Source organism: Colias philodice, chromosome 17 (assembly GCF_061535455.1).
Source record: "Colias philodice isolate Cphi_HAF_F1 chromosome 17, ilColPhil1 Martin Lab GWU primary, whole genome shotgun sequence".
In the NCBI taxonomy this organism is placed as follows: domain Eukaryota; kingdom Metazoa; phylum Arthropoda; class Insecta; order Lepidoptera; family Pieridae; genus Colias; species Colias philodice.
Genome location: NC_143102.1, coordinates 7,175,275 through 7,200,638, shown reverse-complemented (window position 1 = coordinate 7,200,638; position 25,364 = coordinate 7,175,275). Strand labels below are relative to the sequence as shown.

The 25,364-nt window shown below is 33.8% G+C and overlaps 1 protein-coding gene and 1 long non-coding RNA gene across 3 annotated transcripts in view; one reads left to right on the top strand and one right to left on the bottom strand.

Annotated features, from left to right (window-relative positions):
* The window catches only part of LOC149481158 (uncharacterized), a 273,145-nt gene extending 263,141 nt beyond the window's left edge, over window positions 1-10,004 (bottom strand). For both annotated transcript variants that reach the window (XM_089705533.1, XM_089705535.1), the window contains exon 1: window positions 9,703-10,004. In XM_089705533.1, the coding sequence (XP_089561659.1) occupies window positions 9,703-9,832 (130 nt within the window). In that variant the 5' untranslated portion in view covers window positions 9,833-10,004. The remainder of the gene's footprint in view (window positions 1-9,702) is intronic.
* A 2,457-nt stretch (window positions 10,005-12,461) lies between these two features.
* Window positions 12,462-14,011, top strand: LOC149481157 (uncharacterized). The gene is made up of 2 exons (XR_016316898.1): window positions 12,462-13,156; window positions 13,791-14,011. It is a non-coding gene; the product is annotated as an uncharacterized LOC149481157 (long non-coding RNA).
* Window positions 14,012-25,364: the final 11,353 nt, after the last annotated feature.

Here is a 25,364-nt window from a genome sequence, read left to right as displayed (position 1 = left end):
GTATTTTTTTTTCGGTTTGTTACTTCAGAACTTTCGACTCGGTGAATGGATTTGAATTATTTTATCTATCTGAAAGATAGTTTCTTGCATTTAAATTATCTACCAAATTTATTTAATTAAATAAATATTCTACCAAAGCATGCTTTCTTTTGATACAAGAACTTAGGCTAGATACGCATACGTTATACCTACTGTGAAGGCTTGTACAAAATATCCAAAAAATAATAGAAAAAATTCCCATTTGGAAGCGAATTTGCGTGGGCTATAATCAGCACCTACATAAAACAAGTAACTTCCGAGAAACTTTACTATTTGTATCTCGATATTATATTTCAATATTTATCTTGAATAAGCTATAAATTTAATTTATCAATGAATTAAGTCTATTTATAATGTTCATCGAACGTATATTCAATAAACCCACGCTTACCGCGAACTTATAATATGAAAGGTGAAATTTTGTGAAAATTACAAAGCGTAAAAAGGTGGTTTGTTTGGCGTCGTATAACGAGAAAATGATTGAAAACAACGAACGCCCAATAAGTTACAAATTGTTGCTACCTTTAGTATGCATCGTATCAAATTACTTTTGAAAATAATTAATTTGTTGCCAGTTATAAAAAATATCTCTTTTGTAGGCAAATTTTTATTCAAATAAGTCAACACAAAAACAGTACAATTATATGAAAACTCAAATGAGAAATGTATAAAAAGATTATCATATACGAAATGTACGAAGACTCAATTACATTCAAAATATAAATTGTAAGTAAATTGATGTTTCTACGCAATTTTTCCGTTCACCACTTGAATGTACATTCTCTATTGAATGCACAATGTTGAGGTTATACCTCGTTAAGCTGGATACCGGATCTGTGATTTTATTAGCCCGAGTTTGTCGTAAAATGCACGGAGATAAATCTGCATTTTACAGAGATATTTTGTTCGCTTTACAGTGCATTTTTATGAGCATTCAGCAATGTATTTTGAAGGAGAGATACGTGTAACACATGTGGAGATGAAATGGTTACGTTCTCTTACATATTTCATATGGAATACGTTTTGTAGGAACTTAATAATGTCCGACTCGATCTTGTAAGGTTTCGAGAAAGATTGGTTGTGTCTGCGTTGTGATTTCCATTTTTATGATTTTTTTTTAATGTACGATGTGCTTTCTAGTTGTTGATGTCATTTTTGTGTTTTTATAGACTGTTGTATAATAAAATAAATCTATTAATATAATATACAACAATAGTAGGCAGCGATCAAATTAACTCGACCCTTATTATTCCAAGTAAATACATGAAATTACTACGAAGCTTTATTTATGAAACTTTGGTAAATATAATACGAAGCAAAATTAAGTATTTCTGTACAATAATGTTTTCAATATTCTTAGTTCTGGACATCAATTTTCCACGTCTATTACTACTCAATCGAGCAGAAATCTAAGTTCATTCCTTTCATTTACCTTTCCTGTAACATTGGGGACGGTCTAATCGGATTTACTATTTTCTTCCAAGATTTCTCCTTGAATATTTTATTGAAATTTGCTGTGCAGCTTTTCCATCGAATCAATTATACTATGTGCATTTTAATATTGCTATTCAATTTGTATAGCAAACGATTTATGTTACGTTTATTTGAGAAAATTTTGGAAGTTCTGTTTGTGGACTATTGTTACTAATGACAAACTCAAACATTTATTTATTCAATTAGACTTCTTCGAGAAGCACTTTTGAATCGACATTACAATTTTTTTTTACATTTACCACCATACATACCTAATACCATACATAATATAAAGTAGATAAACAACTAAATAAGCTGGTCTAGGAATGAAATACTGTTATTAATATACCGTTATTTCCCAGTAGGTACTATAATGATATCCAAGCTACAGAAATGATGTATCCATTGTATTATATATTATATATTATAAAGGCGAAAGTTTGTAAGGATGTATGGATGTATGGATGTTTGTTACTCTTTCACGTAAAAACTACTGAACCGATTACAAGGAAATTTAGCACACATATAGAGGGTAACTTCGATTAACACATAGAATAGGTTTTATCCCGGAAATCCCACGGGAACGGGAACTATGCGGGTTTTCCTTTGAAAACGCGGGCGAAGCCGCGGGCGGAAATCTAGTTGTATTATATTTTAATGTAAAGTTAGCTTAGAACCATTTTAATAATGAATTATATTGGAATAGATTCCCAGTATAATTTACCACTTTATGATAATAATATTTACTTATTGTTTCTGTTTCGGCATTTCGCTTTAGCCAACCCACAGTGGCCCATATACCAAATATTGGTTTGACCCAAATTAAAATGTATTGGATACAATATTTTGCTAGTAAATTACGAATTTACTTTCTTTATATTTACTAAATAGTTATTTTATTTTCTACGTAATTGGACGTAATGTTTGAACATTGATGGTATTCGTTCAGATCTTATCAGAAAATATTTGCTCCAACTTAATTGGCCTTTCTTGTATAGAAATGATTGCAAAGTTCTTTATAAAAAAGAAATAGGTTTAAAAGTAAGAAGTCAGAACAGCATATGGCGTGGAACCCACAGTCTTGATACATGTCTGTGGTGGAACCCGTGTATTATTAATTAACATTACATTATTTAGTAGATAGTTCTGAATATTATTGAGTTTGGGAATCAACATTTTATTATGCATTTAACAAGATTATTTTAATAACATACTTATTAATCAAATTAAATTCTGGTCACTATTTATCATCATAACATTTTAGTAGCGCAATTAAATCAGTAGATAATTATTATATTATGTTGCATAATGCATTTATTAACTTCAATTTATACTGTTTTGTGGATCGCTGCTTTTTTGAAGCGTTAAATTAATATGATAAAATATATTACCGTACCAATGTCTAGAGAAGTTAAAATTAAGGAACATATTTGAAACTCTATTGTTTGCAACATTATGTTTTATTCTTACTCGTTACGATACGATAGTTTCACGACAAAGAAACAAAGTATACACACAATGTTAAATTTTATTTATGTTTCACAAAAAGTGGTTGTTAATAATTAATGTTTTATTTTTTTAAGATTGAGAAAGTTGACATTTGTTATAGAATTATCATAATATACTTGTAGAAAAAGTATTTATCGAAAATATGATGAACTACAAAATGGTAATCAATTAATTATCTTAATAAAGCTCTCGTGGGTAAAGTAGGTACCAGCATTATTCATCAATTGAACATAATATATTTAATTGTAGATTATTAATCCTTAAATACATTATTTGTAAAAATATTAATAACACTGTTACATTTTGATCTGTACTTTCCAAATTGGACCTTCGCACTAATCATAACTTTAGGTTTATTTTACGATATTTTTAGGCTCTTACTATTACTGATTAGTAATAAGACTTTTAGTTTACTACTTCTTAATAATTTTACATCTTCAATATTCTAGACAGGCAGGAATTCCCTCAGCGCAATGAAATAAACGAGCTAAATCCATACTAATATTATAAATGCGAAAGTAACTCTGTCTGTCTGTCTGTTACTCAATCACGCCTAAACTACTGAACCAATTTGCATGAAATTTGGTATGGAGATATTTTGATACCCGAGAAAGGACATAGGCTACCTTTTATTGCGAAATATGTACCACGGGCGAAGCTGGGGCGGACCGCTAGTTACAAATAAGTTTCTCGTGGTTTACGACGTAACTTCACAGCCGTCATTTTCTTCCCAATGTTATATTGTTTACGGAAAATTTCATGAAAAAACTCGTCTAATGTAACGATAGAAGTTTCACTTTCCTATTGTTATGGCTCTTAACTTTAATATTTGATCGGATATTTAAGACAGCCTTTTAAAGTTCGATCTGTTTCTGAAGTTAATGGTCTGGATGGAATTTTACGGCGATCCTTTTAATAAAACCAAAGCTCCTTTTTATAAAATCGACGTTTTTACTAATGTATAACCTGAAAAGATTGGATTGTGTGCTTGTTATGATTTAACTCACAAACTACTTAAACAATTGAAAGTAATCTTTCACCATTAGAAAACATATTATTTTCCATATCAACCCGTACGAAGCCGGGTCAAGCGATCAAGCGATTATTATAAGAATATAGTAAATATGTCACTGACTTTACATTTTATTATATAACTTGTTTAATTTAACTAGCTGACCGGCAAACGTTTTTCTGCCTTACGCTAAACAATAAGGGGTATGAAAATCAGATGTTATCCGATTCTCAGACCTACCGGATACGCACACAAAATTTTATTAGAATCGGACAAGCCGTTTCGGAGGAGTTCTACAAACACCACGACAGCAGAATTTTATATATTAGAATAGATGTAGTAAAGATTAAACGTGACTATCTAGTTAAGTAAACAAGTGACCCTATTTAGGTATTTTATGTCCTAATTTCGAGCTGGGCCGAAAGCTCGATACCTCAGTGACGTCAGCTAATTAAGGCCTGAGCAGCTCTGAATTAATACCTGCCATTGTAGCTGCGCTCTAATTAAATATTTTACTGTTTAAACAACGCTGTTTCTGTACTTTTATATAATGTTAACTGAATAAGTATCTTAGTAGTAACTAAAAGTACTGCTCACAACAAATCATGTAGTAGTAGTTAAGAGCTACTTTTGATGTAATTATGTGAAAAATAGAGCATACGTTGTAAGTTGTAATACAAGATAGAGAAATTTTTCTTCAAATATTAACTAATACAAACTGGTTACGTTACATTATACTTAAATTGTATTTAGTGGATCAGATTATTTCAACGTAAGAGCAGCTTAATTTTAGACCCTATCGACCTCATATTCCTTCATTCCAATCAGGATTTTCGCGTAACACGCAGCAGATAATTGAATTTTAAGTATAATCGATCTTAATTACGACGCAATAGATAATAGTACAGAGCCTTTGACCTATCTGACCTAATTACGCCAGGCCTGTAATTCTATGTTTACACGGATTCGGATTGTTTTGTTAATTCGCTTAAACCACAGGAAATACGCCGCTAAATGCTCCGTTTCACTTGGTTTTGATTGTAACTGTTTCATGAAAACATCGATTGGTAATTGGACATTATATCCTTTGACGGAAAAATAGCGGTGAGAGTTTTTACTTTTAGATCAAGTACTTATTATAGTAGTTCAATATGGTATATTATGTTAATAGTAGTTCAAGCAGTTAATAGCAGTAGTTAATAAAACTAAGACATTATACAAAACGCACACTGTGATTCACCAAACAGAAATTTTTAAATTTGTAGCGCTTTTTCGTTGTTTTCCTTTTGAAAGCATGGATATTTTCCCATAGATATTTTTTTATCGTGAATCAACTGTTTTCCCGAAGGGCCCAGAAAGTCAGCCTTGAAGATGTTTCTTTTAGGCCCTTAAGGACTATTTGTCGAAGTTCGTTGTATAGAAAAATATATTTATTCTCAACGGTGTGTTTTGTACAATTCTTACAAATGTAAAAACATTTAAGTAATCATGAATTTTTTTAGAAAGGTTTTGAATACAAAACATCTACAGAAGCTGATACATAATATTATAACCTGGAACAAAATTAAATCCAGTGTGTTAATTTGGAATTATTTTGGATAAATTTGACACGTACATACGTAAAAGTTGAAATTTATTGCACTCTAGAGTGGAACTCTGGTATAACTCAGGCGTGAGTCGATATTTTCACATAGCAGCTCGCCCATAAAATTACTTTTGACTTGAGTGGACGTACGTTTTATACTACCATAAATGGTTACTCCCATACTTTTTTTGGTACATTTTAAATTGAATGGAGGTTAATCAATGTATGCTGTAATGTATCTACGAGTTATGTAGGTACTCTAATACAAGTTTTGTTTGACTCTAGTTTGCTGCTGTTTTTCTTTCACTTTCTCTTTTCAACTATCAACGATATAATATAACGTGTATTAAATATATCTATTGGAATTTGAACGAGAAAAAATAATACAGGGTGGCACTGAAATACGTTGACAACTTATTTCACGATTTATTTTATTTTTCTTTTACACAGTATATGGGTGACTACTTAATAATAAAAATACAGTATTATTTTAATGTAAATATCTATTTATTTTCAAAATAACCACCTTTAGCTTTAATACACAGGCTTAAACATTTTTCTGAAGTTTTCGACGATTTTCCGTACCTCCTCTTCAGATATTTTGTCCCACTCACGAGTAAATGTTGCCTTCAGCGCGTCTAAACTTCTGTGTGATGTTGCACAGGCCCTCACCTCTAGAATTAACCATACGCTGAAATCCATTGGATTAAGGTCTAGTGAAAATGGAGGCCATTCCTTGGAACTTATGAACTCTGGGAAATGGTCCATACATCACTACTGCACATTTGAGGCCCTGTGAGATGGATCAGAGTCCTGTTGAAAAGTCCACTGTTGGTCACCGAAGTGCTGCTGGCTCCAAGGCAGAACTACACTCTCCAAAATATCGCGTCGGTATATTTCTTGATTCATTTTCACAACTTTTTTTACGAAAACGAGAGGAGTTTTGCCTGTTGAGCAAATGCCACGCCAAACCATGACTGAATCCGGTCTTTGCCGATGGGGGATAGTTGCTGTGGCTCCAGGGCGACTAGAAGAGTAAACTGTATCGTTTTGGCGGTTATGAGACTGTTCAATCTGAAAATTTTTTTCATCTGTGAAAAAAATATTTTTCCACGCTTCACCAGCGGAGCGCGCTTTCAGTAAGCGACATCTTTCAAGGCGTAATTTTTTATCTTTATCATCCAACCGCTGCGCTTTTCGCAGCTTGTGTGCTGTTAACTTGAGTTCATTTTTAACAACTCGTTGTAACGTTGAATGACTTACACCTAAATCTCGAGCCATTTTTTTTACCTTGGCTTGTGAATTGCGGGTCAATCTTTGTTTGACGATATGTCGAAGCCTAGGCGTCCTCACAGTTATTTTTCTGCCTCTTCCCGGACGATCACCAAGATGGCCAAGCTCATCGTAGCATTTAATAGCAGAAGAAACTAACTGCCGACTGATACTGAGAAGTCGCACTATCTCGCACTGCCGCTTACCAGCCTCATATAAGGATATTATTGCACCTCGTTAAGCAGACATAGTAAAAAATGATTAATTTTTAATTTATTCTCTTCACAAATAACGTTAATTTGGCACCAATACATGTGAAAATTATAATTAAAAAACAAAAGTAACGCAGCATGTCCGATTTTTGAAATTTATTATTTTCAAATTTGTCAACGTAATTTAGAACCACCCTGTAAATACAAAATAATCTTTTTGAAAATAACTAGTTTTTTACTAGAAATTTTACCGTTCCATTTTCTTTTAGTAACATAATAAAATTTGTATTTTATTTTTAACGAATTCAAAAAGTATTTCGCGTTTTCGCGATATCTAGTAAAATATGGCAGTTATAAAAATCAATCCAATCTAGAATAATATGCCGTCAGCGATGTTGGGTTGGGCACGTTTTGCAGACGATTTTCACGGCTTATGGCACCGTAAAATTAACTTGACATCACATTCCTGTTATATTTGCTATTTCAATATTTATCGTATGCTGAGTAAGATTTGTTGATATATGGAACGTCTACGAGAATCACGAGTTGGATTACGTGAGTACTAATATAGCTTAGGTATGTGTGGTATAGCATAATTGAAAGTTAACAGTGATGTCAGCGATATTATTCTTGGTTCAGGTTACATTGATGTGAGTGAGACTTAGGTGTATAGTAAAATATATGTGTGTGTAGCTGACATAGATTTGATACTGGTTAATAAATGATAGCAAGAATTTAATCAACGGAATTAATAATATAATTTTAATTATTAGGTGACCTTTTTGTGTGAACCTCATCAACTTCGTTGAAGAACGTTCAATTATGTTTTATAATTTAATGTGTGGTGAAGAACATGATAAAACAATGTATTTACTAGTACTAGAAGTTACTTATATATTAACCCATTATAACGTAATATATACGCTATATAAATTAGCCATATTATTGTCCAAATTTATTATTACCTACCATAATACTCGGGTACCATCATAAGGAAGGTACCCGGTCCTTTGGAAGGCTTACGTGGGGACACAGATCCAACACGCAGAGGCCCTTTAGAGAACTTTACTGTGTTGTGGGACACCAGCCGCAGCCTGCCCATGACTGCACTACAGAGATACAGCCCTGGGCAGTCCGCGGCCGATGTAGGACTATTTCGAGGTATGGAAAACAAAATAAACTAGGCTATGGAGTGGGATGTTAAATGGGCCGGTTATTACCTATATTATTAGAAGTTCGTTCGTTCGTTTCAGCCGTGGGGTTCGAACTACTCCGTACCATTATTAGAAGTATTAAAGTTGTATTAACAGGGAAGTCTGACAAAGAAAAAAGCCCTTTGTATCACATAAACTTATAATCGCCTGTTGACGACTGGTTCTAGATTTTAGGTGGCGAAAGAAGATGAAAATAAACTTGTGCGTATATAAGTAGTTTAATAATCAAAATTACAGAATGCGTTTGGTAGATTAATTTTAGTGAGGGAGTGTCCTGCTCAGCGGTTGCGTGGCGAGTCCAAGTCGTAGAGGACAGTGGGGTCAATCCGCGGCCAATCGCACGACGCCGCGACGTGACGACGCGATGACGCAGTCGCAACGCTCCGTTCTGCACGATTTTGTTGCGGCAACATGCTCCCGGCCTTGGAACGTGCTGGTTCCAACGAACTGTCGACCACGAAGCGAAGAATCAGCTATCTGGTGAAGGAAGCGGACAAATTTTAGTGAACGCCCGACGCACGATGCCGTCTGCAGTACGAATGTCGGCCACTCGTGCTACTCCATCCTTCCCCGGATATGTCGCGTGGATGCGCCCCAAGCTCCACTTCAACGGCGGCAATCGGTCGTCCTTAATGAGAACGAGCGTGTTCTCCTTGAGATCCCCCTTGTGCTGGTGCCATCTGGTTCGCGTTTGCATCTCGGAGACATACTCTTTGGACCAACGATTCCAAAAGTGCTGGCGTATTTGTTCCACCCTCTGGAACCTCGGGAGACGAAGCTCAGGCACGACGTATAGCAGCTCAGCCGTTACAGGTGCAGTCAGCGGACGACCAACCAGGAAATGTGCAGGGCTAAGTGGAAGGAAATCATTGGGATCTGTGGAAAGATGGGTCAAAGGACGGGAGTTCAGGACAGCTTCAACCTGGGTCAATACTGTGCTAAACTCCTCGAACGTTAGATGTGCGTTACCTACTACACGTTTGAGATGGTGCTTGCAGCTTTTTACTCCAGCTTCCCACAATCCCCCGAAATGACTAGCGTAAAAAGGTATCATTTTAAAATTAATATTTTGCGAAGTTGCATATGCTTTAATTTCATCAGAACAGGTAGCTAAAAATTTTTTGAACTCATTCATGAGACCGACAAAATTCTTCCCATTGTCAGAAAAGATAGTCACGGGTTTACCTCGCCGCGATATAAAACGTTTCAAAGCTAATAGATATGATTCCGACGATAGATCGCCAACAAGTTCCAAGTGAACCGCGCGTGTAACAAAACATATAAATAAGCATATGTACGATTTTTGCAACTTAGCACCTCTGCCTTTACGATTCAACGTGAACACTGGGCCAGCGTAGTCGACACCACAACGTATAAACGGATAACCTGGGTCCAGACGCTCCTGCGGTAGATTCCCCATAATAGGCGCGACCGTAGTCGGTTGCAGTCGTGCGCAGCGCATGCACGAATGTACCACCTTCCTAGCGAGGTTTCTGCCGCCGACCGGCCACCACATCTCTCTGAGCGTAAACAGTAGAAGCTGTGGCCCGGCGTGGAGTAAACGTTCATGCTCGAACCGAAAAAGCAAAAGTGAAAAATGATGATTAGTTGCGATTAAAATAGGAAATTTTTTATTAAAACTAAAATTTGGCGAATTTTGAATACGCCCACCTACACGAATTAAATTATTATTTTCGTCAAAGAATACATTTAATTTAGAAATTTGATTGTAGCCTGATATATTCGTTATATTTTTATTATTTTTAAGCGCATAGTAAATATCGGGAAACGATTCCTGTTGACTCAACTTTGCTAACGTTAATTCAGCACGATTTAATTCCTCGACTGATAATAAACCTGTCCACTTATTAGTTTTATTTCGCGCGTTATTAATAAAACGTAATACATAAGCAGCTGCGCGTTTAAGTCTATTATATTGTGAAAATCGAGAAAAAATAATTAAATTATCGTTTAAATTATTACTTATGTGACAACAAATATTCGTAGATTTAATTTCCGGCAAATCTGAATTAATTAATTTGGAATGTTTTAATTCGGGCAATTCAAAATGTACATTATGTAAAAATAACGGACCCTCCCACCATAAAGATGAGGAGCTAAGCGCTTCTAGACTTTGCCCGCGTGAGACTAAATCGGCTGGATTATCCTTGCCTGCGACGTGACGCCATGGATGTTCCTTGGTCAGCTCGTGAATCTCTGCCGTCCTATTTTGAACATAAGGTTTTAATAAATTAATAGGCATACCTAACCAACCTAAAACGATAGTTGAATCTGTCCAAAATACAATTTTATCAAAATTTGAACGCAGTGATCCAATAAGCTTATAATATAATCGTGCACCTAACAGCGCACCACACAACTCTAATCTAGGTATAGTTGTAGGTTTAGTCGGCGCGATCTTACCCTTCGAACATATCAAGTGCACTGTGACATCAGCTGTTGCATTGATCGTACGAGCGTATGCGCAAGCTCCGTACGCGACCTGTGAAGCATCGGTAAATATATGTAGTTCGGTTCGCACTGGATCAATGCACATAACGTGACGCGGTATTCGTAAACTGCTAAGAAAAGATAATCCATTTATAAACTTATCCCATATTTGCGAAATTTCGTTAGGAACCGATTCATCCCACGTCAATTTTAACAACCAACATCTTTGTAATAAATGCTTTGCGATAGTAATAAACGGACTCAATAATCCTAGCGGATCGTATATTTGTGAAGCACACGATAAAATAATACGTTTTGTCACTACTTCACTCTTTTGTATAATTTGCGTGAAATAATAAATATAATCATCGAGACTATTCCATCCGATACCTAAAGTTTTATTGTTACAAGTTTTATTCAGTACACATAGATCGTGTGTTTGCGATTCATTAACGCTAGGCGTAATTAAATTTAAATTATGACTAAAAATCCATTTTCGTAATTTAATACATGCTGAATCTAAAAGACTACTAGTTTCTTTACAAATATTTTCTAATTCGGATATAGAATTCGATGAAACTATGAGATCGTCAACGTAAAAACAATTATTAATAGTATCGGCTACATACGGAATATTCGAGTGTTTGGCTAATTCCTTTAAACATCTACAACTTAGATACGGTGCGGATGCCGTTCCGTACGTCACGGTGTTGAGTCGGTACACCCTCAGCGGCTCTGAGGGATCATCCCGCCACAAGATCAGCTGCAGGTCACGCTGATCTTCAGCAATATTCAATTGCCTGTAAAATTTTTCAATGTCAGCGCATGCAACATACCTATTCTCGCGAAAACGTAATAAAATAGAAATCAAGTCACCTTGAATAGCAGGTCCAATCATTTGTATGTCGTTTAATGATACGCCGGAACTAGACTTCATACTCGCATCAAAAACTACGCGTAATTTAGTTGTGGTGGCGTGCTCCCTAAACACACCATGATGCGGTAGGAAATAGTGCGGATTCCCATACGTATTGACGAGACTCATATGACCTAAATTAATATACTCCTGTATAAAATCAGAATACATCTTTTTATAATTAGTATTTTGCTGAAGACGTTTCTCTAACGCGTAAAAACGACGTTCAGCTTGTGCGCGTGTATTACCTAATAACTCAGGTGATTGTTTCAACGGAATTGAAACACAGAAACGACCATCGGAAAGTCGACGTGTTGTGCGAATAAAATGTTCCTCACAAGCAATATTATCTTCGCTCGATAATTGCTGTAATTTATTGCTAGGCGCGGATAATTCTTCTAATTCCCAGAAATTCCTAACTAACTTATCGAGTGAATCATCTTCCGTGGATAACGTCGAATAATTACAATTAATATGTGATAATTTTTTATTACTAGTATACGGAAAAGATTTAATTGCACCTGACACTATCCAACCTAATTTGGTGTTTTGAAGGAAAGGACCACTTTTCAGGCGCATTTTTCCTTCGGTTATTAATTCCCAAAATAAATCAGCACCGATCAGTAAATCAATAGGTTGACCTTCGTAAAAATTGGGATCAGCTAACAATAAATTGTGAGGAATATTAAATTGATTTAAATTAACCGTGGTTGTAGGCAATTTTGATGTAATTTGGGGCAAAATCAAACATTGAAAACGGGCAGTGAAGTTCCCGTCGCGCGATTTAATTTCAATGTTACAAGATTGCGAACATTGCGTAATAGAATTACCTACACCGTGAATATGTTGAGTGGACTGTAATATTCGTATATTTAATTTATTTGCAAACGATTGCGTTATAAAGGATCGCTCGCTTCCGCTATCTAGAACTGCGCGTGCGCAATAATACTCACCCGATTCATTATATACTTCAACTATCGCCGTAGACAATATGACAATCTGTTGCGAAGAATTGTCATCCTTTGTATGCATAACGGTTTGTGCGTGATTAATACATTGAAGTTGCATGTGTGCGTTATCTACTGAAACCACTGAAACGGGATGCGTATTAGTAAGCGAGGGGTGCTCGTACGTAGTTAACGTCAGTGTATTTTGTTTAATTGGTGATAATTTAATTGCATCACAAAGTAAACTATTGTGCTTTTGTTCACACTTTCTACACGGACCAAAAAGACAAGTACCAACTAAATGACCTGGGCGCATACAATTAATGCATAAGTTTTTATCATTTATGAAATTAACCCTATGTTGCGGAGATAAGTCGAGAAACTTCTGGCATGAATACAGCTGATGCCTTTCGTTACATAGCAAACATGACTTGTAATGGCTGCGCGACTTATTGGATTGCGATTTAGATTGTTTGTTATCCGAAACTATGTTGCAATGAATTTTGGATGATGAATTTTTATTTTGGTAAGTAGAAAATTTATTTGAGTTGTTTGAAATACTAGGTTTACTGTGATTTACGGATAGTGTAGTTAATAAATCGGCTTTTTCTTTAATAAATTCTAATAAATCGTTTAGTTTAATAATTTTGTCCTTATGTAATTTATAAAATGTGTTTTTAAATTGTTCCCACTCGCGTTCAGTGGTAGGATCTAACTTTGAAACTACGATATAAATAATCAAAGTGTCCCAGTATTCCGTGGGTTCTCCTAAGATTTTAAGAATACGTAAATTTTTTAAAACTGTATCAATTAAATTGTGTAATTGAATAGCCGATTCTCTTGAGACGTTTTGAAGTGAAAATATTGCCTTAATGTGACTTTGCACTATCAATCGCGTGTTATTAAAACGGTGTAATAAAAGCTCCCATGCAACCAGATAATTTTCGGATGAAAATTCAACGTTTTCTATAACGATTTTGGCATCGCCTTTTAAACTCGCCTTTAAATAATGGAATTTTTGAACCGGTGGTATTGTTTTCGAATTGTGAATTAAGGATGAAAACGTGTCGCGAAATTCTACCCAGTGTTCATGTGAACCGTCAAAGCTAGGTACAGAAATAGTCGGTAATTTTACTGAATCGTTATTAAAATTGTTACAGGTCGTATGGTCGTGCGCTAAGGAACAGTCAATGGATTTATTAGATCTATCCTCGGAATTATCTGGGTTTACCATGCAGTCCAGCATCGCCAGGACAACATAATATTCCCTCTCAAACTCTACGCGTGATTCTATGAGTTTATCCGTTTCTGACTCCGGGACAAGATCTTCGATTTTACTTTGTACTTGGTTGAAATCGTTCATTAAACTTTGTGCACCTGGTATACGTAGTTTTAGTTCTGCCCTCTGATGCGTGTCAAGGTCCACGTTTTCAAAAGATGAAACATATTTCTTAAAATTCGTAAACCTACATTTGATTAATCCCCTTTTTTTCCTCAAATCCTTAAGCTCCTTTTGCTCAGAAAGAGACATAATGACTGAAGTAAAAAGCTACAAGTACTTACGTGCCACGTGAAGCAGATTCTTCGGTTGCGTAAAAGCACGTGAGGAGGCAAGCAACACCAAAAGCTCTGGAATATACAAAGCACAGTATCACTCAGATGAAGCTTTACAGGGTTGGATAAATTAGCTGGCCGTCTTACCAAACTGCACTGTAATTTTGCTACTTCTTCGCCGATTGCGTCTCCAAAATCCAGGATGTGATCCGGTGTCGAAGGTCCAGAAAATGTTGACGACGAAAGAAGAAGACAATAAACTTGTGCGTATATAGTTTAATATTTAAAAATTACAAAGTGCGTTTGGTAGAATAATTTTAGTGAGGGAGTGTCCTGCTCAGCGGTTGCGTGGCGAGTCCAAGTCGTAGAGGACAGTGGGGTCAATCCGCGGCCAATCGCACGACGCCGCGACGTGACGACGCGATGACGCAGTCGCAACGCTCCGTTCTGCACGATTTTGTTGCGGCAACACGCCACATGCATGTTCAATCAACCATTTTACAACCATGTAATTAAAATTGGGAAAGAGTGTTATCGGCTGAAAAAGGGAATTAACCTCGCTTATTAAAGGCAATGTGCGATATTAATAAAGTATTATTATATTATAGGTTATATTTCACATTCTCCCGTGAACGTGTAATAAATTTACGGCATGAGTGTGACCCAATTCTCGTTGAAGCATAAAAAATTTTCAGGAACATTATGAAGGCTAATAAAATATCGGTAAACCGTTACTAACTTTTGTTACTTACTATGTACTCGAGCATTGTTACGATTAAGGATAATGTAAAGAGATTTATATGTATAAAGTATTTTATAATTAATATTAATTAAAAACATAGCTTCTCCTTCAGATGTTATACCATATTGCCTCTTTTTCGTGTTTTCCCTCCATAAGTAGGGCATTTTGCCATAACAAAAACGATAAAAAATTTGCCGAAATAGCCGAGCCGTTTTCAAGTTTAACACATTTGGCGAAGCATTTTTATCAAACTTAGTAATAAATAGAATAAAAGAATAGAATAAAACGCAACAAATAGTAACTATTTTCTAATAATTTCATTACAAATATTTGGTAGGTCGAAAAATACATCAAGCAGTTACGGAGGATCGTGGTTAATAATGCCGATGTATCTTATTTGTTAAATATTCAATTTCTAGCACTAATATCTAGTCAGTAAATTCAATTTGTGTTAAACTCAACAAATATTATTGTTGTGAGCAAATGCAATTACAGGATTTGCGTATGGAGTCACGTACGCCATTGGACTTTGGACCCGGCTATTGAGGCTAGTTTAATTTCATAAATGTGACGATTATTTATTGGAAATTCACATTCAATTGTCATAGAAGATATTTATTTGTTAGATAAGGTAAGATTCTTCTTCAATATGGAAATTATTACGATAAAGTTGTAATTATTGATCAGACACGTTAAATAATAGTGTTTTAATGTTGCCAAAATTAGAAAGAGTGTTACAAAAAAGCAATATTTTCGTTTATGTAATACCTCTAAATCTATATAAAAAAAAATCGCTAAATGTTTTGGTAAGCTTACGCTTACCAACACCTTCTTACGAACGGCTGAACCGGTTTCGTTGATTCTTTTTTTAATATTCCTTGAAGTACTTGAATGGTTATTATGGAGAGTTATTGAAAGAAAACGTAAACATGTACCACGGGCGAAGCCGGGGCGGACCGCTAGTAAAATAATAAAAACATCATAATGAGTTACGAAGTGTAGCATGCAGCGTAGCACCACAGCGTAGCACATTCAAAGTTCTACGTAAAACCGTAGCATAACACGGAATAGTTTTAGTTTTAAACATGCATTTAATACATCAGTTGTTTGGGAAGTGTAATTAGAGGATATATTCGTATAATTTCGGTCACGTACATTAAAACGGACCACAGATGTTAGATGCGGGTTAAAAGCCCGAAGTACTGATAATAGACCTCTTTTGTGGAATATTTCGACGGTAAACTTTCAGGAAGACAAAGTTTAAATGTGGTTTTATGATAGAAACGTATTAAAATAAATATTAAATACTTTAAAACGAATTTTGAATGTTTTTTTATCAATTTTTCTGTAAAGTAATTTTTTATGATACTTAGAAAATTCAAACGCTGTAATAGACATCTTATTTGTAGATTTTTTTAAGTCTTTATCTTTATACAGTTTCGTGTAATAACCTAATAATAATGCCTTTCAATATTTGTTTTAACCATTTATGAAACGTTGCTAAATTTTTCCTTAAATATTGGAAAGTAATATCCCTAATCTTAAGGATAATGGTAGCTTTACTGGCTATAAAGGATTTTTGGATTATTATCCTGATCCATTATTGTAAATAGGTTGCTTTTGGCTATATTATAAGTTACTGTACCTTTTATAAGATATTCTTTATCCTATTATGTAAAATCGCTATTCAGCTTCACTCGCGTTGGTCTGTGATAAAACAAAAAAGGTATTAGGTATTTAAGGACCTACGTTCTATCGTTCGTATCAAAATTGTCATAATCATTCAAGAAGTTTCAATTTATCAATTACAAAATACGTACATGCTGATAAATCATTTCTCCTTAATTTTAGAGCAGAATGAAGTACATTAGTTCAAGTAATTTAGCTTACTATATATAACGTTAGAATGCATCAGTACAATTTAATTACACCAACTCTTTCTGTATAGTAATATAACTGGCATACAAAACTGGCTTTGCTCCGCGGTTTTACCCGCGTTGCTCCGCTCCTGTTTGTCTTAGCGTGATGATATTATTATATTATAGCCTTCCTCGATAAATGGGCTATCTAACACCGAAATAATTTTTTCAAATCAAAACTAAGCAAACAAACTCTTCAGCTTTATAATATTATTAGTATAGATTTATTGAACAGCTTCCAATTCCATCCCATATGGTCCAACGTCCGCAATCGTACTGTTCCATAAACTTCGAAATTCCAATTCCAAACTAAAGTACTGCGTATTCGTGAGTCCAGTTTGACACTTCCGTTCAGCAGTTTGGGAACTTGGACGTCCAACTTTTGTGACGACACAGCGTAATGGTGAAGTTGGCGATAATATGTAGGTGGCTATGTAGTGAAGCTGTTAGTCTTGTTAGAGGATGCTGTGGATTGAGGATGTAAGATGATTGACGAAGTTTTATTAAATTATATCTATATGGTGTATTGCTTTCAAAATATGATGAACTGCAGCTCTTTGTTATAAAGCAAAGTGCTTGTACGTTACTTTTGTTTGTGGTAATTGAATTGTTCCCAATATTAAGATTGTAGCCTTGATTATTTCTCTCCAGAGATGGGCAAATACAACACGTAAATATAAATCAAAATAAACCTCCTTAACACCTTCAAATATATTTTATGAAATAATACAATATAAAATTCATGCGTTTTCCAAACTAGTATCATAAACGTATAACATTTTTAACAAGAAGCACTCAAACTCAAGTGTAGCCATTTTACGTATAAAGATGCGATCTCAAAATGATTGTACAAAAATCCACGCTTGTTGAAAAGATCGTTCGTGCTTCAAACGCCTTAAGTCAGCTTAATGGCTGTGTAAGGTCTGAAAGTTAACGTTTAACAAGGATTTGGAAATAATTTATGTTTAAAAATTCAATTATAATTCGAGTCATGGAAAGTTTTGTTTCGTAGTGATCAGCGTTATGAAGAATTTATAAATGTTGTAAGATGCTAGGAGGAAAGTTATCTAGTCGATTGTTGTATTTTGTTTTTAAATGTTGATAAGCACAAAGTTTATATATTCATATAATCATAAATATTCATAATGATAAAAAGTATTATATTATGTATAAAGTTAAACAGTACCTACATCGATCAATATAATTTTAACTTAAAACCAAACCAGAACATAAATTTTTCATTCTTCCATTAATTTCTTAAGAATATCAACCAAGATACCGGAGTGATTCAATTACAGTCCTAAATAAGTCACCAAATTTAATTTTGCTCAGAATTTTCGAATAAATCAAAACAACAGTATTGTATAGCTTCAGGATCAATTACGAAAACAAATATTTTAATTGACACTAGAGATTGCTAAAGCAATATAGCTTCAATGCCAACATTGGATTATCTACAATAGGGAATTTATCTAATTTATTTCGTTCTAAGAATGGCTTCGCTTTTGAGCGAAATATTTACATTTTGTGATTACTTCTCTCACTGTGTTTAACTTCAAATTGAATTCTCTAATTTGATATTCTTCCACTTCAAATAAGAATCGTATTAATTAGATTTATAAATGTAATCTTTATAATATAAAAATGAATCCCAAAATGTGTTGGTAAGCGCATAACTTGAGAACGGCTGAACTGATTTCGATAATTCTTTTTTTATTATATTCCTTGAAGTACGAGGATGGTTCTTATGTAGAGAAAACGTAAATATGTACCACGGGCGAAGCCGGGGCGGACCGCTAATTATATATAAAATTTTAAAGATTCACTTGTTTTGTTAATAATATCGCATCTATACGAATATATATGAATACGCACAGCTTATTACAGTGCATTTACATAAAACGAGCGAATGCTCAATCTAACTCCACTATGTCAAATTCTTTTAGTGTAAATAGGCGTAGAGCATTCTTTCGTTGTTCTCAGTGCATTCAACGATTCTATGCAATGTTCAAATACTGAACAAAACTGAATTTCATTTATACTGAATGATCTAGCTCTACCTACCTATCTCCTAGAGAGAGAGACATAGCTCTAGCAAGAGTATAATTTCGTGATCATTCACATAGAGCTAGAGCTCTAGCTCTATGTTCGTTTGATGTAAATGCACCGCTAGATATGGAATAAATAAAATAATAAAAAAATGTTGTGTGGTTTTATGAAACCACGGCAAAAGTGAAACTGTTCGAACGGTTCCGAACACTGCTTTGTGTAGCGCATGTCGCGTGCCGAGTAGGTATACCTACTCGGCAGCCGCGATACACGCGACATGCGCTACATAGACCAAAAAGTTTGAGGCGATGTAATAAAAGTTTCACTTTAAAACACTTTATTTGAACACACAAAACATAACAAAATCAAACAATAATAATATACACTGGAGCGGTACAAATAGGCGGCCTTATCGCTAAAAAGCGATATCTTCCAGGCAACCTTAGGATATAGGAAAAGTTAGAAGAAAATGAACAATTGGATAGTAGCAGGAGAATGGAATGTTTACAAAACAAATCTAATTTGAATATTATCAATCACACAAAACAAAGGATGCATTTATATGCCGACCTTTATAGAACTTTCATTAAAATTCAAATCAGTTGAAATATTTAGCTGAATATATTAATATTTTACAAGTGTAACATGATTTAAATTCGTTAACATACAGGTAAATGTTATATCGTTCTTGCTTATTATTCATGAGCATGGAGACTTGATTATGGATTGAAATATCTGAACTCCGGAATGCCAGTCACGACTAATCTCAATAGAGATTAGCTAACGACACAAGCGTCAGGTGTGATGCATTTTTTATTTCCACAACGAGGAAGGAAATATAATTAATGTAAGACTGAACGTCTTTATTATGTGATCGAAAAATAGCATAATTATAAGAATTATAGTTTAAGGTTGTCTTAAATTATGTTAAAGTGTTTTATAATTGAATACTAATAGTTATATAACATCTAAACGATAGAGATATACAAATATCCATAATTTTAAATGCAATTTTTGTTTGATATTAGACGTATTTAGGTTAAGTAGATACCTAACATAAACTGTCTATTTATCAAATGGATTACTTATGAACACTTGTGACTAGGTATTATTTCCACCGAAAATTGGATAGAGATTTATAAGTACACGTTTAATATAAAGTGGACAGGATAATGTAGTGGGTCAATAGCCTCGGAATTCAAAGTGTTATATTCTGAGAGAATTTGAAACAAGAGTAAAGTACTGCGTAATGGTAATGCATTAGTAAGATGAGCTCTAATGTGGCTCTTAACCCTCCGAGTACGTGACTACAGTTATGGACGAGATTGCATATTTCTTCGCTTTTTGCAATAAAACGCAAGATATATTACGTATGTAATGAAATGGAGGTACATTTTTGCGCTGACACTGTAAAGTATATTTAAAGCTTTGTGTAAAAGTGATTTTACATTCATATATCACTCTCTGTCTCTGTGTATTTAAAAATAAAATGTTAATAGAGAATTTTGAAAGGCTTTCGCAATGCGCAACGATTTTATAGTGAAATATTACAGCTTAAAGTAATCGATTTCGACTCCAATTGAAACGAGTTAATTAATAAGGAGGATCCTCGATGTATTTTTTAAATTTCTCTTTCGTAAAATATCAATAAAGATTTCAAAGAAAGCTCCGATTTCAATTTTCATTCATCCGTTTTTCAATACCTCTATAAAAACGAATCGGCGAGATAGGAAAATTGGAAAATCTCTTGACAATTAAATTACTTTTGTAGTACCAATTTTAGTTTTACATTATACTTTGTTTACTTAAGTTACTATTACTAATTTATTCAGTAGAAAAAATAAGAAGGATCTTTTCTTAGAAATCCATTAATAATGAGATTTACTAGGAAATTTAATATTAAGAGCGTGTAGGAAATAATATTTTCTTGGACCTATATACATCTTTCTTAAGATTTTTCTTTTACGAAATTGATTATAGGTATATATCATAGAACTGTGTTTTCGGTAAACTGCGTAGGTACTAACCCTTATTTTATTATTTACTTTGCGTTTATATGCATGAAGGAACTGACAAAAGAAAATTGACTAACAAAATTATTTTAATTGTTAAGTATGATAACTGATTTCTTAAGAGATAAGCTCTTTAGCTTAAGAGATTATAACTATTTGCCCTATATTTAAAAAAAATTACATAAAACGTATCAATTTTAGAGGCAATATGCCTCAATATATTAGATTTTCATACAATTATCTAGGTTGGTGATGTATGTAATGACGTCATGTAAATAAAAACACTATGCATAAAACTAAAAAAGCATACAGCTATATTGAATGAAGCTCACTGTTGTCAGCTCACAACGGGATCTGCCCCCTACAGACGTGACACGGATATTTAAAGTGCTTTCGATTGGTCAGTTGTATTGATTGGATGCTGCGAGATTAGTCAGTTTGAATTCAAATTTAAATGAAGTTATTTAAATATAATTTATATAGAAGCATGCATGGTGGTGTAATAGATAAAGTAATTTGGGAAAGAGATTTTAAGAAAAATCTTGTAATTGTATACTTTTTTATTTTATTTAGGGAACATACATTACTCAATACTCAGCTCTATCTCGCTTGCTGTTTCTTAGTAAGTTTTTCTTCTTGAATGTTATACTAAGATTTTCAATCTGTTTACTTTAATTTTATTATTATAGAATTTACTATATGAAATTCATATAGTAGTATAAATAATATGTGAATTATTAGTAAATTTCAGTTTAAAGGCATTTTCTACAAAAATATTTCAAGAATGATAGTATCGACAAATAGCTCCAAATCCATACAAGTATCGTTTTATTCAAGTCACTCAAGCTTGTTGAATTGAACTTTAGTCACGGTCTGTATGAAATAGAATTTTCTAGAAATACAAAGATGGAGGTGGAGAGTCAAAATGGATAAACATTCGATGTGTGTACGTATTGTGGAGTCATGCATTTCTGAGTGTATGATGTTTTGTGTGCATTTGTTATGTATATGTGTAGGTATTGGATCTATTAAAATATGTTTCACTAAACTAATACTTCTTGAAAAGCTTGGTAGTAAGCTTGTACCTTATGTAGTATAAAAAGCTTGATAGTAAGCTTGTTCTGTACGTGGCATAATATAGATATGAAAGTGATTGTATATCGTAGGACTTTACCTGCTCCAATTTTTTTCTCATTCGTAAATACACAATACACTATAAGAATCCTGAATTTGAATTCCTATTTATTTTATTCCACTTTCAGAATATTTATGAAATACACACAAATAAAATGTTTTCTTGGAAAACCACTAAAAAGCAGTTTATTTCAAGGACAAAGCTAGTCGTCCGCTAAACGGATGAATAAAATAAATTAGTCGTCCGATTACCGGATGAATAAAATAATTTAATCGTCCGATAACATCTATTTATCTATATAGTTAGGTTATCGGGGTTTCTTTAGAGAACTGCCGCACGTATTATAGGTTTTTTGTGGGGGGAGGAGGGCACACGTAGGTATTTGATTTTTTTTTGCGCGTCGACGGAGCGCCACTTCGCGGGGCTCCTATTTCTGTGTAGTTTTTTTTTTAAGAAACCTAACCTAACCTAACCTAACGGCTAACCTAACCTAAACTTGATTATTTTTTTGCGCTTCGACGGAGCCCCGCGAAGCGGGGCTCCTATTTCTGTTTAGTTTTTTTTTAAGAAACCTAACCTAACCTAACCTAACGGCTAACCTAACCTAAACTTGATTATTTTTTTGCGCGTCGACGGAGCCCCGCTTCGCGGGGCTCCTATTTCTGTGTAGTTTTTTTTTAAGAAACCTAACCTAACCTAACCTAAGGGCTAACCTAACCTAAACTTGATTTTTTTTTGCGCGTCGACGGAGCCCCGCTTCGCGGGGCTCCTATTTCTGTGTAGTTTTTTTTTAAGAAACCTAACCTAACCTAACCTAAAGGCTAACCTAACCTAAACCTAACCTAACGAATTAAGGGCGAATATCTCGGCCATTTTTGATTTTAGAGAAAAGTTGTTCCTATAAAACATGCTTAGGTATATAGCGTAATCTTTACGATAAAACAATAATAAATAGGTGTTATAATGACACCAACTCCATCAAAAATTTTCTAAGTCCTGCGCCCCCTTTGCTTTAGTCCAACCCAACTAGCTTTAGTGTTAAAAGGTTATCTATTAATCCGAATAATCGGACGATTAAATTATTTTATTCATCCGGTAATCGGACGGTTAAATTATTTTATTCATCCGGTAATCGGACGACTAATTTATTTTATTCATCCGTTTAGCGGACGACTAGACACTTCGTTATTTCAAAATGCTTACAGGTTTTCTACGATTAACGCTTCTTAAACGTTCAGCGTTTTAGTAAAGTCGTAATAACAATTTAAACAACATTAATAAAGGTAATTTTAAAGTGAAATACAGCGTAACCTTCAGCTCTAGGTAAATTCCAGGTGGGCTTAACTAATAGAATATTCACTAGGAAAGTTTTGCCCTTCGGCGTGTCGTCGTGTGTAGTTTGTTTTTGCTACAGCTGAGCTCCTCTTGTAATTTTATATGAGGAGAATTCCATTTGTCGCTGTTCTCTCTATCATATCTTAGAACTGTAAGGTTCTCGACCTTCTGAAGTCCCCTTCAGATATTATCATATTATACATTTGAAATGAAAAGTTAACTTGTAGCTGAATAAGTGACTTTGGAATTGTTTCAAAGATTTGAAAGTTGAATATATTCGTGAATATTTAGACAAGGTTTTCCTTTTAAATGATTAACAATGTTCTTTTGAATGAATGTTATTGTGACAAATCCGGTAATTAATTATTTAGCCTGAGGTTGACGTGCTCAGTTTTCAACGAAAACACCCGAAGTGGGTTTTGTAAATGGATGTAATAGAACAACGCCAACGCTATTTTTAAAGGAAAGAGGAGACTAGCGAAGCTGGCCTTGCAAAATAAAAGAATGAGTAATGGGGAAGCACAAAGATTAAACGGAGGGATAGTCTCAAGATTTTAATCAAAAAAGTTTACTTCCTTTAAGGTGAAACGAGGCGACCTTTCAATTTTTAATTACATTTTCCTCTTTGTTACAGGTACATACTGCGCAGGTTATAATGGGAGATGGGATGCTGTATTGTTATGCCATGGACAAGTTATTTGATGAGTATACGCAAATTTCAAAGTGCTAGATTGTTTGAAACAAATTAAATATTATTTAGACTATAAAAAGAGGTCGATATTCCAAAAAAAATATTTATCAGTCCATTGACTTGATACATTATTTAACTTTTCCTTTAGTAAATTAAAGCTATCAGTGTACATATCTACAAAAAATATTTTGTGTTGTAAAATTGGAATGTAGACTGTAGAGCGAAGTTTAAACATCCGTAAACTGAATAAATAGTATTCAAAAAACATTTAAAAACGTTGTTAAGGTATCTAAAAAGATATAATAAAAAATAATTTCAGCCTTTTACATGATTTAAATTGAAGACTTTATCCTAAAAACCTTGAATTCGGAATAAATTAAGTGCTCGCCGCATTTCCAAGTAAAATCATTATCATCGTTAAACTTGATTTCAATTGATAAAGTTTTAATAATGGATGCCGAGGCTTAGAAATAGGATTCTTTATCGAATACTTCTTGTATTCGATCTTAATTAATGAGTTGCTGAAGGACCTTACGAGGTATTATAATATGATTATGTACCTATAAGTCGTAACTGAAGTTAATGTCAATAATATATCAACCAGTGAAAATAATTGCAAATCTTTTACTATTTTTTACTTTAAAATTGAAACATTGTTGAAAAATACATAATAAAATTCTAAATCAAAAAATCTTAAATAACAAACAATAAATAATAATATAATGTCCATCCACAATTTCTAGGAAATGTTGTTAAAGTTATGATGAAATACATCGAATATTCACTCGTCTGATTATATTCCTTTGAGCATGCTTTGCATTTATAGAGTTATTTAGATGTTCTTAAATTTCACTTATACCATTATGTCTTCCGGTACTTTGAATTTTGATCCGATAATAATAATAAGTAATTGTATTAGGAAAGAAGTGAACCTCGTTAAATGTATTTTCTATAGAAATAGTTTCTCAGGCAAAAACATTTCTCTCCAACTATTGTCGACCACTTATGAAAATGAATAATTTTTCCATTAATTGGGACACACATATGACAAGATCCGTAAATCAAATATTACGACCATTGTTGATTATTATTTGATACGAAAAATATTTTATTATGTAACTATCTCAGGAATCTTCCTTGCGTACTACTGTTTCTCTCACTTCCCAACTATTAATTGACGAGTTAGCCAATAAATCATCGGAGAAACAACAAAGTTTCATCGCAACTTTGTTTTTTGCAAATGTAATACGTAACGAATCCTTAAAGGAAGTTTCTTAAAAATTAATGTTACTTTCGG